Raw genomic sequence first — 14,567 nt, forward strand, 5'->3', positions numbered from 1 at the left:
CATTACTAGGTTAAATTTGTCTCTACCTCTGACCCTTAAATAATATAATCTGATTGTTGAGCAGTGTATGTTGTCGTCAGTAGGATCATGCAAAATAATGCTTGCCCGGAGATTGGGCCCGTTAAGTACCTCGGTGCAAGAGTAAGGTGCAGAGGCGGATCTTAAAAGGGGCAAGAGGGGGCAACTGACCCCCCTTAATTTTTTTGTTTGTTAATATTTTACATATTTTTAGGTTGTAAAATTGAAATTGACCCCCCTTAATTTTTTTGTGACCCCTTTTAATTTTTTTTACAAAAAAATTGACCCCCCTTAACTTCATAGTCAGATCCGCCACTGGTAAGGTGTATGATCTTTTTAACTCAAGACTCTTAAAGTTTTTGTGGTAGTTAGTTACCTCCTTCCTGAATTCACCATGTTCCTATTGATAGGGTTCATTGGCTTTTATCTTCCTGTGACACCTGTCTCTATCACGTGTTTTTTCCTTGAGGGTTCGACGATGGACATACCATGTTGTCTTTGCCCTGGTAAATAGTTAGCGGGAAAGGTGATTAGACGAGTCAGTGGGCCCTATCATTGCCCCCTGCCCCCTACTAAAGTACATTCAATGAAGTAGGGGGCAATAACAGGGTCCATTTTCATACACTTCCCTCTGACTCGTCTAAGCACCCTCCCCGCTAACTATTTATCGGGGCAAAGACAGCGGGGTTTGTCTGTCATCGACCCCTCCGGGTCACACAGAGGAAAAAACACGTACTCCCTCCGTCCCAATTTATGTGAACGGGGTTGACTTTCACGGAGATTAAGAAAAAGGTAGTAAATGTAGTTGAAAAGTGGGTAAAGTGGTGGGACCCATCAATATTTAATAATAAATTTGGGATAGTGGAGGAAAGTAGTGGGTGTAATAGTGTTTATTTAATAAAAAGAGAGTATAAAATATAGAGGTAGTGGGTGTAATAGTGAAAAGTAGTGTTCAAAAATAGTAAGTATTGTATGTTCATTCTTTTTGGAACGTCCCAAAAAGGAAATGAGGTCACATAAAATGGGACGGAGGGAGTAATAGGCAAAAACAAGTGTCACAGGAAGACAAAAGCCAATGAACCCTGTAAATAAGAACAGGGTGCATTCGGGAAAGGAGGTAACTAGCTATCACAAAAATTTTACTCCCTCCGTCCCATAATACTTTTCTCACTTTCCTTTTAAGGTAATTCAAAATACTTTTCCCGTTTCTATTTTGGGTCACTAGTATATATGCATACATATGAACAATTTTAGGCGGCAGTTAAAAAAACAAAAGAACTTACTATCACTCCCATTCATCCCATTAATCCGTGCATGGCTAATCTTGATATCTGATTGGTTGTTCAAATTTGTTCCTGTATTTTAATTGGTTGGCAGCAAAGTAATGCATTGTACAAATATTTTAGCTAGTGTTGGTACTCTGTTAGTATATCTGTAATTAATGCTGGGTTTTAGAAGTCAATACAATTAGTGCAAAGTTACTCCCACTGTCATCACTCTTAAAAACCGTGTCATTCATGTTATGAGAAAAGTATAAAGGTTCAGAGGGAGTAATAGTCTTGAGTTAAAAGAGACACCTTATTTTTGCACCGGAGGTGCTTAACAGACCAACTCCTACTCCCGAGCAAGCATTTTTATGCTCAATCTCAACGACAACATACATGGCAACAATCAGACTGTACTATTCAAGAGTCAAAAATAGAGACCAATTTAGCATTATTAGAGAAGGCATAAACAAACTTTCAACACTACTCTCACTAACCTGCACGAGGAGAGGCCGTTATAATTCCGTAAACCAAATCAACCGTTATGGATTATTTAGGATCTTTATGTCCTGTGATAGTTTTTCTTTGCTTGGTTGCTGTATTTCAAACTTTTATTTATATAGACAGAGTGAGCACATACCTGGATATCATAAAATGTTCGACATAAATCGCACTCTTGCTATACACACTGAAGGCATCAACAAAACTAATCTCTAACATCTTCATCGCAGCTTCAGTGCAAGCTGCTCCAGAGATCAAGGCAAATCTCTAAGAGCATCTCCAATGGTGTTGGCTATAATCGTTGGCTAAATTGAACCTGTAGCGCATTATGTAAAATTTGTTGAACCTGTAAGACATTGTGCTTCGATGGTATTGACTATATTGGATGGCTATAATTTGAAAATAGTATGTTATTAATGTTTAGATTGTTATAAATAGAATATATCAGTTTAATATGGTAATAAATGATGTGTAATCACCCTACAGATTTCTTACAGGTCTGTAGAGGTTCGACAAATTTGGCCATCCATAGGAGGTTGGCTAAATTTATAGACAACAGGTCACTATGGTTGGAGTGTGAACTTTTGAAGTGGTTGGCTAAATTTTTTATTTTTGGCATGACAACTCATCTTTTAGCCAAGAGGTCTTCATGGTTGGAGATGCTCTAACGAGTCCCAATATCATCTTATTTTCGTTACTGAGTCCCATGAACTCAATCTAACGACACACCCTAAATGCTCGCAGTTCTTTTTCTTTTTGTCCAAATTTAGACATCTATTTATCGTTTTTTGTAGGGTAAGAAAAATCAGGCAGGGGTACGAAGATATTGTACAAGAATTAGGCCATAATCAAAAGCGGAGAACTATAAGCTGCGTTTTGAAATCTAAACAGTGATTTAGAGAAGAAACTCCAATCGTCTCACTCAACTTTTGAGATCGTATAAGGAAACAGTATTTTCAAACTAAGAATGAAGATTTCTATCCGACCCGCGCACGACCAGGACCCACCAACATCCGCGCTCATCAACACCTCTATTACGGTGCTCAGCCAAAACTGAGAATTATTAATTATTTGTCATTCCTCAATTAACCTTTTTATGCATTATTTAGAATTCATGTAGAAAGCGAATGTAAGATAATTTGTAATTTGTCTAAGATATTTATTTCATCATTCTAAGATATAAATAATGAAAAAGAAATGAGCTTACAATTTATTAGTAACTGTAATGTCTTTTTTCAAAATAAATATAAAATCATTATGTAATTTATAAATAATATCCTCTTTTTATAAATGACGAACATATGAAAAATATAATTTATAATTAATTAAAAAAATAAATAAAATAAAAAATTATTATCAATAACAGATATCAATATTAACTACAGATTATATGTAAAAGAATGACCATTTGACACATGTTCTGATAGTAGTTGTCAGTCTGAATGTGAGGTTATATGTCTAATACTTCAAGATCATATTTTAACTACAGATTCCCCACTTTTGTGAAATATTACATTCTCCCCATATCTAAATGTCTATTTCACAACACATAGTAACATATACCTTTGCGGCAGCTATACATACAATCTCCATAACTCTATCAGACTACAGGACTGACAAATCAGTATCAAGATGCAGCATAGCATAAATCCCACAAGGTCTGATGCCCTATTCAGATGAATTTTACCTGAAAATCAAAGATTTGATATTAGTGAATCTAATGAGTTGTACAAGAAAAACAACAACAAAGAGCTGGTATATATAATTACGAGAATATATTATATGCAATCACTAAAAGTAATACCAACATGATCATATAAAGACCAAGACATCAGTAAGTTGAAAGCAAACGTAAGAAGATATAAAAGGTCAAATAATGTAACATAATTCGCAGAGATTACGACAACCCGTGATAAATGACGCATCAGTACTAGATTAATGAAAGAAATACAAGAAAATCAAGCTCTGTTGTCTGCTTGAGTAAGCAACTATTTAAATTTTCAAACAAGGCCGGTCAGTTTAAGTAGGTAAGCTTTATACCTCTAGGGCTTTACAAGAACCCTGTTCGGACCGCAACATATCTTGTGCAGCCTAAACTCTTTGTTTTTTAGTTTTCTAGATGTCATCTTATATATACATCTTTAAACCAATATAAACCAATAAAAGCAATAGCTATAAATTTGGGGTAGGCTGTCCTGTAAAAAGTTTACTTCGAAAGTAAAATAGAAATTAAAATAAACTACTAATTTCTAATGGTGCAGGTATAGATGATATATAAGAATATAGATGATGTATAGATGCAACGATAAACCAACAAAGAAACTCGTCCATCTGTACCTCATCAAACTCTTTTTGTATTCACTCTATATAAGACCCCTTCAAATTACTATAATTCCGATTTATATTTCAAAAATCCCAGTTAAATATTACCATACTTAAGCCCAAACTTTTGCTCATACAGGCTACATCATATGGCTACCCTTGGATATTCCTTGATCATTATTGCTGTAGATTTTTGGCTGTCAATCATAGATGTGAACTTTGCGGCTTGCCGCTTGCTAAAAATTATTCCTACTATTCCACCATCGCCTAGGGTTTCATTGCCTCCGATACTGGCAATGTGAACCCTACAGAATGTAGCATGGCCATCAAACACTCTGCCTACACTACCCACTATGCAAACTCTTCCCATCATGTCCACCACAACTGACATTAACTCTTTTGCTTGCACCGCTGCTAAGTGCCAAGTGCCAACGTTTCCAACAACAATGGCTTCACTTTCAAACATTAACATTCCTACATCATTCCCATCCTTCCCTTTTTCACCCTACCCCATCCACGACAGACCACAAGCCCTTTAAATTTTTATATAATGCAACACCATTTCACCATACGTCAACTCGTCTCCCAGCTATATTCTATTACCAAAATGCACAATTGCTTTGTTTCCATTTCCAACTACGACACGTTAAACCCTCACAACATGTCCTAAGCACTCTATCTTGTTTTTTCATTTCAAAAGTAAACACAAAACAAGCCTGCCACAGTATAATCCCCTTAAATAGAAAAGAAAAAATCGTAACAAAATATGATCATTTGTGCACAATTTCCAGCTGGACTAAAACAATTCAAAACAATAACTAAGTAGATACAAGAATCAGTTAACAAATTCCGGAATTACTTGAGAAAACAGAATTACCGAAACGAGCTCATTTTGACACTATTTACAATAGCGATCAGCCTTCTTCTTAACACGATCATCAAGCGCCTCTTCCACCGACTTCAACTCTTTCGCTTTCGGATCGTACCCAAACTTCTTCGCCTCAACCGGAAACAACTCATCATACTTCATCTTCTTCGCCGCGTCTATTGTGTACACATCTTCGCCGACGGCCGATGAGCCTTCTTCCGGTTCGATTGTTTCGGAAGCGGCGGCGATTGCGTCGTCGCCGGAGAGGATAGTTTCGGGCTTTTTCTTCTTCTTTTTGTGCTTTTTGTCAATCGATTTGCTACGAATGGCGAGGTCGCCGCCTTTGAATGTTAAGCGACCGGCTTTTACTTTTCCGTATGGATCCGCCATTGAATAGACGTTCTCGAGCTCTCAGTAACGATAAATACCTCAAATATCAAATTAGGGCTTTTTGTGTATCGAAATCCCTGTCTGTATTTATTTTTTTGTTTTCTCGTTAATGTATGCGATTTGCGAAGCCCTGTTATAACAAAAATATTATTTTAAATTAATATTTTATTCATAATCCAAATTTATTAAATAAATATTAATAAATCCGATCAGTTTAGCAATTTTTTTACTTGTAAATATAGATTTGGATATTTTTATTTAGGAATTTCTTTTAATAATCAAATTACTACATAAAAAATATATTCAATTATTCCCAACTTATCTTGACAATTAGGAAAATTTAATTTTACATATTTAACAAATTATTAATAAATTAAAGTTAAATGGATGTGATTCTCTAATATAGAAATCAATATACTTATATAAAGGGGAAACGAGAGGCGTTTAGGTGGCGCCTCTCACATCGTTTCGTTCTATTTTTCTACACACAAGTTTCTCTGCACCTATAAATATCTCTATAGGTTGTAGGGTTTTCGATCATCTAAAAATACATTCTCTCTCAATACCACAATCCTACCTCTCTCTCTCTGGTGATAGTTATCTTGCTCGAATTCTAACTTGGTGGTGCGTTCTTCTGCTCGATTTCTAACTCGGTGGTGCGTTCTTCTGCAACGATAAGTGAAGGCTGTTTATATGGTATTAAAAAAAATAAAGATTGTTACAAGCAAAGGTTGTTATAGACCGCTATGTGGGAGTCGACAAATCCAAACACGGAAGAAGAATATAACCTTGACATGATATTGATAGATAATATCAATAAATTAACTACTCCCTCCGTCCCACCAGATTCTTTACGCTACTTTTCGACACGCATTTTGAGACTCTTATAAAATATAGTTCCATAATGATTTTTTTTATAAAATAAATCCTGAAAAAAAGTTTGACGTTTAAATTTTTACTCAAAAAAAAATATTAAAAGAACATTATTGAACTACACTTTATAAGAATCTCAAAATACGTGCAAATAGTGCATGTAAGCATCGTGGTGGGACGGAGGGAGTATTAGTGATGTATGTTTGTTGGTTATTTTTTTATAATATTTGTTTTGTTCATCATTTATTATATTTGTTTTGTTCATCCGACATGTTTGTTTTTGTTAATTTTTATGTGATTTACTTTGTAAACATGAATAAATTATTCATGCATTATTTGTTTGCTCTGTTTAAACAACTTTTAAGTGAAGACTGTTCATACAGTATTAAAAAATAAAGGTTGTTACAAGTAAGGGTAGTTATAGACCGCTATCTCACGTAAGTTAGATGTTTTTGTGCACAATCAACCTAAAAAAATTTGGAGGAAGGTGACAATGTAAGAACATGATTACTTTTTAAAAAAACACAAATAAAATTAAGATTCGTCGTGCTTTAAATTGTTAATTACGTGTAGAAATTTATTTTCAACAACATGAATTATAGTCCAATTTTACAATTTTATATATTAGTATTGGTATTATATCAAGATTTTTATAATATAAAATTTATTTTATCCTACAAATATTAATTTTTAATTATTAATATACTTTTTATAGACAACCACAAAATTATTGCATTCCACATATTGTTATTGAATCGTTAATATAATTTTTATAGGCCGCCGCAACGCGCGGCTTCTCGACTAGTGTTATAATACTGACGACTATTTTTGACTAAATGACATTAATTCTAAAATTTATATGCTGATGTAGAGGAGTTGATGTGTCTTCTAATAAAAAATACTTCTTCATAATTATTTTTTTTGAAAAAATACTTCTTCATAATTTTTATGATTCATTGTGATATTTTTTTGGACTCTTTCCAAAAACCTCGTATTAATGAGATTTCTGGACAATTTATATTCAAGATAGGTTTTTCAATAATAAAATCTAAAGTCGACATCTATTCAGCAGCCGTACTTGAGGTAGTACCCACCCCTGTATATTCTTTTTTCTATTAAACTATAGTCACAAATGACTCTTTTCAAGTATATATTCGTAACCATATTCTGGTATAAAAACATGTTTGGTGACATACCAGAAAATGATACACTTTCTTTTGTTCATAATCATTCAAAAATATTATCAAGGGTCAGCATACTTCAATTTATTTTGAATTTGAATTCAAGATAAATCTAATTTTAAAAAAGGTTTTGAATTCGACCCGAATTATCACCAGATTTATCGTTTACAATTAATAGCTTGTAAGTTGTAAAATCTGAACTGTGGTTGGCAACTAGCATAGACAAATATTATTTTCAGCCGTCTATGTATAATGTATGATGATCAGCAAGACCATATAATCCAGCAGACGTTTACATAATATTTTACAAGCTGAAGTGAATGGAAGCAACAAAAGGTTGATAACAGCTCATCCATTTAGCAAGTATAATGGTTAATTCTGCAAGTGCAATTTTTGGTAGAGATTCTCTGTGCATAAAGTGCACCGCCTCTGCTCATTACTGCCAATGGTTATGGATATCAATTCATATTATATCTTTCCACTATCCAAACTACTTGTATAAATATGCACATCCATGTAAGAAACATACCAGAGTCTAAAACAATGGAGTCTAGTTTAAATTTGATTACTCTAGTTGCATTATCCATTGTGTTGTTTTCAGCTTTAGTTCAGCTGGTTTCTGCTGATTTCACTCAACTCTTTAAGCCCAACTGGGCACCTGATCATATTGTTACTCAGGGGGAAACCATTTGGTTAACACTTGACAATACAACGGGTATTGTTGATGCTGCAAATACTTTAACACGCGCAGAGTATTAAATTTTTTCTTCTTGTTTTTGATAGTTTATGGATTCTCAACATTTCATATAAATGCAGGGTGTGGATTCGAGTCCAGGAGCAAGTACTTATTTGGTAAAGCAAGTTTACAGCTCAAATTAGTTGAAGGCGATTCAGCTGGAATAGTCACTGCATTTTATGTAAGTATATTTTGTAACTCAAGTCCAGTCATCTGGTCTATTTGCAGGGATATGTCAATGTTTGTTAGTATGCATTTGTACTGTGATCATGAATGACACTTATAATTGACTGTTTTACACACAACTCATCAGACGTAAAACATGTTAAGAATTTACCATATGAAATATTCATGCAGATGTCATCAGAGGGGCCTAATCATGATGAGCTAGACTTTGAGTTTCTGGGAAATATATCAGGAGAGCCATATCTAGTTCAGACAAATGTGTATGTTAATGGCTCTGGAAATCGAGAGCAGAGGCATACTCTTTGGTTTGATCCTACAACAGACTTCCATACCTATTCTTTCTTTTGGAATCATCGGTCCATCGTGTAAGCTGTTAATTTCCTCTGTGCCTAGGATCAACATGTTTCTGTTTTCTTAAATCTACACTTTCTGCATAAAAGTCAAAAAAATCTGAGGGAATCTCAAAATCAAAGCATGAGAATGTAACTAATCACTACAATACCAGGCCTAACTTGTTGACAGGTGTTCCAACTACTATCATAAACCAAGTTATTGATGTTAACATTTGTTTTCCTATAAATATATAAAGATAGACAATGATGCCCTCATGTTTAATTGAGAAATAATGTATTCTCTTTTGCCTCCCCCTGTCTCAACTGCAAGTCTGCAACCTTGGCATGCAGCATGCTTTCACTTTCTAATGATCCTAGAGAGCTGCCTTTTGGTGACTTGTAGATGTAGCTACAATAACATCCTTATAAGTATAATACCCTTCAAACCAAACTAAATATTATTATCTCTCCTCCCAAATGAGGAGAAAATGTATATTTTTCTATTCAGTATTCAGCGGATAAGGTTATTCAAGTTTCATCCCAATGTTGAGATACGCCTTTACCACTAGGTTGTCCTCGATCCTTTAAAGAAAATGTTTTAGCAATTTTAATACGAGCCGACTGAACAAAGAGTGATTCTTGAATGATATAACTATTTTATTACTTTAAGGAGTAGGAGACAATGCGATCAAACGTGGATGACAATAAATTTAGCAACAGCAGTGGATGGATTGTGACAATAATATTTCTGTGGAGGCTTTCTTGCATGTTCTTACTGTTTTGAAATTTGCAGGTTTCTTATTGATGATATCCCAATAAGGATATTTGCAAACAAAGAGAAAATAGGGGTTTCATACCCTAAAGCTCAAGCTATGGGAATTCATGGATCACTCTGGAACGCCGATGACTGGGCTACACAGGGAGGAAGAGTGAAAACAAACTGGACCAACGCCCCCTTTGTGTCCATGTTTAGATCCTTCAATATTGATGCTTGCGAGCTTTTGCCTGAATCCGATGGCCTGGCCGGAAAATGTGGCAAGTTAGGACAGTTCTGGTCGGACAAACCAGGCATGAATAGGCTAAACAAGCAGCAAAGAAAGCAACTGAAGTGGGTTATAACCAACCACTTGGTATATGATTATTGTAAGGATGTCCCAAGATTCCTTGAGCTACCAAAGGAGTGCCTAAAGTAGCTTTATAATGGTGTACATGTTTTCATTTCCTCTTGCAACTTTTCAAGACTGTAATATAACTACCAAGTTTCTGGTTACATTAATATTTTTTTCACTTATTTATAATATTTAATATTAGTTAGGCTTCATGACATATTTGTATATGACACTCATTGAATTATTGATAAGAAGCAGAGGAAAGAAAAGGAAGCACTACTTGAAAAGATAGTGTCATAACAAAGCATTCATATAGCATAAATACTAACTGATCCAGAGCAAATTTGGTTTACAATATAAACTAAGGGTTTCTTCAGCATACCACAGAGTTTTTAAGTGATAAACAATAAAAAGGAACAAAAAATAAATCCCTTAATATGAGTCACATATATCCATATATACTTGGAGTCACCTAAATAGTTAAGAGGAGCTCTTATGCTTTCCAAGTAGATGAGTTGTAATGTGGAACACATAGAAGCATGTCCATGTTCTTCATCTTATCCCACAGCTTAGAAGCCCTCCTGCCACTCCCTCTCACACTCCCACCGCGGCGCCGCCATCGTCGCTTTGGATCACCACCAGCCTCTTCTTCGTCCGCCTGAAAGCAGTCCTCCAATGTTACTTCACTCTTATGTTTCATAATCTTCTTCATAGTGATCTTACTCCTTTTTTCCTCTTCTTGTTTAACAAGCTGCTCATAATACTCCTTGTTCCGCTTCTCTAAACTATATATCTGAGCCTGAAGATTCTCAATCTTTCGACTAAGCATGCACACCCTGTGATCATCCCTTAATTTCAAGACGCAGCGTGCAAGCTCACCAGCCTTTCTCTTCATAAATAAAGAATCAGCAGTCAACCCTTTGTTCTCTTCCATCAATGTACCAACTCTGTATCCTAACCTAGCGTTCTCATTCAATAAAATCAACCTTTCAGATTCCAATACCTCCAACAAGCTCTTTTGCAACTCTATTTTCCTCGAGAACTCCTGCCACTTCTGGTCCCCTCCATCCAGCTCATCAGCAATGATCTCATACTCAACATTCTTGATCACAAGCTCAGCAACAATCTGATCAGCATTGGTTATGACTTGATGAGTCTTCAATGGGGTCGGGAATGGAGCTTGAAATGACAATGAGCTCTCGATGTCAGACTCATTGTCAACTTCGCTACAACAGTATATTTCTTCATCCGAATACAATTGGAAACTTGGGATCGATGATGCCGAAGAAGTATGTCGATGCTTGGCAAGCGTTTGGCAGTAACGATCAGCTAAAGTGAGGTAGCCGTTGTGGAGATCCTGGAGTAGAGATAATAGCTGAGGGCGTTTCTCATAATACGTTGCAGCTTGTTCGGCAAAACTGTCACCTTTCTCTTCTTCCTTGTTAGTGTTTGAAGATACCATTTTCATCCTTCTGTCCAAATCTGTAATTGCCATAATTTGCAAATTTGCATAGACCAACACAAATGTACTTCAGACTTTTAATCAAAAAACATATTTTGAATGCTATCTTTGGCCCAAATCTACATATATTAAATAAATAACACTGATATATGATATCATTATGTACAATCAAGTGAAATAGCAGTGTCTCATAACTAACATCCTAAACAAAGTATCTATGGGTATGTACTTGGGTAAAAATTTCAAGTCTTGTCCCACTATACTATATATGAATATTAAAGGGTCATAATTAAGAATTTTCTGCATAAACTAAATCACACACCCTAAACAAAGTCTTGTCCCACTATACTAGGTCATTGTTCTAGCAGGGACATATCCCTGCTAGAACAATGACCTAGACCGTTTTTAAGTTTTTCGCATGCATAATATTTGAACTTTACTGGACCAAATTGAGATAATTTGGATCTTTTGTCGATAGGGTAACTAGAAGCTATGTAATTTCTGAATAATTTGAGGAATTATTCTTATGACATATAATTTTAGTCACTGGTTTTTTCCTTTCTGCAAAAAACTTCCAAGATTTTGAAAACCTCATCCATGTACACTATTCAAATTTGAATTAGTCTGTGATAGTAATAGTACAAAGTAAAGAGACAAATGCAGACATTAATATAAGAGAGAGTTACAGCTTTTGCTGAATAGGTCTATTCAACATCATTTTTTGTATACAGATACAGTAATGTAGAAAGTGACCCCTCAAATTTGATCCTCAGATTCTGGTAATTTGCAGTCTACCCAAAAGCAAGGAAGAACATTGTGGGCCCAGTAGAACATGGGCCAATTAGAGCATTAATAGTGCTGTTTTTTTACTCTCACTTTTGTCTTTTTTGGGGTAGTGCTAGTAAAAATTATGCAGAGTGGCAGTTAAACTTTTTCACTTTCATCCTTGTTTCACTCTACCGACAATAGGGTAAGTTTCATTTTTAAACTTTTACCCTTGCACTTTTCCAGAGATTGGTTAAGAAAAGACATCTTTGTAAATAAAGGCCAATTTCAATTATCAATAATTATGAATTAGTTAACGAGGAAAGCTCATATCATGGTGAAAATCATTATATTTGTAACGACAACATTTTCACCTATGTTTTTGGATACAGAGTATTCGGGTGTAGACTGGCCGTTTCTGAATACTTGTGACAAGGAGAACTAACGACTGTATAGTAGATAAAATTTTGATTTCATTTTGAAATCTAAAATCATCTTATCTGGCATATTTCAGTTGATAAAGATCTTCATATTTTGGATAAAGAATCTGAGATATAGTAAGTGCCTTTTCCTTATACAGCCTTCCAAACCAGAGAGTCTTAATATAACATATTAAAAATCCTCTAAAATAAGCTCAAAAATAATCGTACTGCAATAAAGAACAATGGGGGTTACTTTCGAGACGGAACAAATTAAAGAGACAGAGAAACGTACCAGCCACGGAGAGGAGCAACCAAGAAGGCTTGATAAATGTGCTAATTCTTCTATTGTTTTTGCTTGAATGATTTGAATTATTATTATTATCATCACTTTTTTCTTCTATTCTCTTGTTTTCTTCCATATCTCCCGACAATTGCCCTACAACATTACCAATCAGTCAATCAATTTTAATTACATATAACTGCTGCAAAAGATGAAAAAAAAAAAGAAAAAGAAGTGGGTTACTTGACATTGTATATGTTGTTTGATATCGATCTTCTTGTAACATGAGAGAATGCAAGTTAACAAAAATTAATACCGAATTAGGCTTTTTGTATATTTACACCTGAAAAGTTATCAAAAATTGGCAGCCGTCTAAATTTCAGACTAAAGTAATACTTCTGGTCCTAGTTTGGATTTTATGAAGGTAACAAATTCAAACAAAATAAAATGTTTGAAGTGCACAGGAGCAAACTGGATGAAAACGAGTGCTTGACAGGAAATGGACCGCCGATCCAGGGGGAAATAGCGCGATAAGTTGTTCAAAATTTATACCAGCAAACATGAACGTATATGTGTAGTATATTGAATTTATTAACAACTCTATTATGAACGATGACCCAAGCCAAAGCCCCAGACTCAAATTTTGAATTGAGCAAATAATATTTTAAATCTGGACATATAAAAATGATCAACATTTCTAATTAGCGAGTAGTATTTTGAAATCCTGGTGAACTCTAACTAGGGAGATCCCACAACAAAGTTTAAAACTAAGACAGTGTAATAACGGTAAATTTGTTGGTCTTGTAGATTATGTCTTGTGATTAGTAGTGGTTCAAGAACTTAACACACAAGAAGGAAGAAATCAAGACTGATTATACAAGCTTGTTGCTAAACGAGACCAGTTTATGTAGTTGAAGCAAGCCAAAAGCATAAAGATGTAATATTATGTAGAAATACAACCACACATGCACAAACATAAACAGCGAGAAATAAAAAAAAGGAAAGGTTGAAACACGCTTACCTTGAGCAGAAACCAGAGAGAGAGAGAGCGAGAGAGAGAGAGGGAGAGAGATTGGTATAACAGGTAAAGGGTTTTGAATTTGATGTGTCGAGTGTAAGTGGACTACGTATATAAGCACAACTGCTCCTTGCAGCGACTAGCTAGTCTAGCTAGTGAACTGATAGGAAAAATCAGGAGTGGCCCCGTACATAGATTACCATAATGCCATGTGTACATTGGTGGGGTCAGCGTTAAAGTAGAGCTTTAGCATTGTCAGTTGTTGACAGGTAAACAATACTCCCTCTCATTTCTTTACACTTTCCTTTTTAGGGTGTCCCATCCAATTCTTTACATTTCAAAAGTTACCAAAAATAGTCGATGGGGCCCACTACTTCTCCACTTTTCTTTCCTTTTCACACTACTTTTACTCCACTATCTTCTTTTTATACATTAAAAGTCAATGAGTCCCACCACTTCATCCACTTTTCCTTCTCTTTTCCCCTACTTTATTCATATTTCTTAACCTCCGTGCCCAACTCATTTGATAAGAAATGGGAGGGACGGAGGGAGTATTACTTTGATATTCTGTTGGAGTATAAAATTTACACATTTTTTTTATACGCTTAGAGTCGACGAGTGATTTTAGCTTTTATAAAAAAATAAAACGGATTTTTGACCCCCTTCACGCTCATGTCACGTCGAGGTACTACAGAAGAAAAAACTGTAAAATCCGATCCAATTTATCGTAATCGATTAGTGAGTCGCAGACCAAACGAATAATTCAGGTTGTGTTCACTTCGTAGAATGGAATGAAACTATATGAACAAGTTTTATGGAGACTGGAGAAAGCATGAGGT

The 14,567-nt window shown here is 35.0% G+C and overlaps 3 protein-coding genes across 5 annotated transcripts; 1 reads left to right on the forward strand and 2 right to left on the reverse strand.

The window, feature by feature from the left end:
• Window positions 1-3,153: 3,153 nt before the first annotated feature.
• LOC108216524 (uncharacterized) lies at window positions 3,154-5,450 on the reverse strand. 2 transcript variants are annotated; one of them, XM_017389305.2, is made up of 2 exons: window positions 4,984-5,449; window positions 3,154-3,471 (listed from the first exon to the last, which is right to left on the reverse strand). In XM_017389305.2, the coding sequence occupies exon 1, from the start codon at window positions 5,362-5,364 to the stop codon at window positions 5,005-5,007; it is 360 nt and encodes a 119-aa protein (XP_017244794.1). In that variant the 5' UTR covers window positions 5,365-5,449; the 3' UTR covers window positions 3,154-3,471; window positions 4,984-5,004. The 2 variants fall into 2 exon arrangements, with proteins under 2 accessions (XP_017244794.1, XP_063948792.1); XM_064092722.1 differs by having other exon boundaries at window positions 3,230-3,471; window positions 4,966-5,450.
• Window positions 5,451-7,881: 2,431 nt separating this feature from the next.
• Window positions 7,882-9,963, forward strand: LOC108217746 (xyloglucan endotransglucosylase/hydrolase protein 9-like). The gene is made up of 4 exons (XM_017390625.2): window positions 7,882-8,133; window positions 8,235-8,335; window positions 8,512-8,705; window positions 9,466-9,963. Exons 1-4 carry the CDS (start codon window positions 7,923-7,925, stop codon window positions 9,863-9,865), a joined length of 906 nt encoding a protein of 301 aa, XP_017246114.1. The 5' UTR covers window positions 7,882-7,922; the 3' UTR covers window positions 9,866-9,963.
• A 110-nt stretch (window positions 9,964-10,073) lies between these two features.
• LOC108216038 (kinase-interacting family protein) lies at window positions 10,074-13,890 on the reverse strand. Of its 2 annotated transcripts, none has more exons than XM_017388695.2 (3): window positions 13,732-13,890; window positions 12,723-12,866; window positions 10,074-11,263 (listed from the first exon to the last, which is right to left on the reverse strand). In XM_017388695.2, exons 2-3 carry the CDS (start codon window positions 12,847-12,849, stop codon window positions 10,275-10,277), a joined length of 1,116 nt encoding a protein of 371 aa, XP_017244184.1. In that variant the 5' UTR covers window positions 12,850-12,866; window positions 13,732-13,890; the 3' UTR covers window positions 10,074-10,274. The 2 variants fall into 2 exon arrangements, with proteins under 2 accessions (XP_017244184.1, XP_017244183.1); XM_017388694.2 differs by lacking the exon at window positions 13,732-13,890 and adding an exon at window positions 12,954-13,684.
• Between the last annotated feature and the right edge of the window lie 677 nt (window positions 13,891-14,567).

Source organism: Daucus carota, chromosome 4 (genome assembly GCF_001625215.2).
Source record: "Daucus carota subsp. sativus chromosome 4, DH1 v3.0, whole genome shotgun sequence".
NCBI classification, from domain to species: Eukaryota; Viridiplantae; Streptophyta; class Magnoliopsida; order Apiales; family Apiaceae; genus Daucus; species Daucus carota.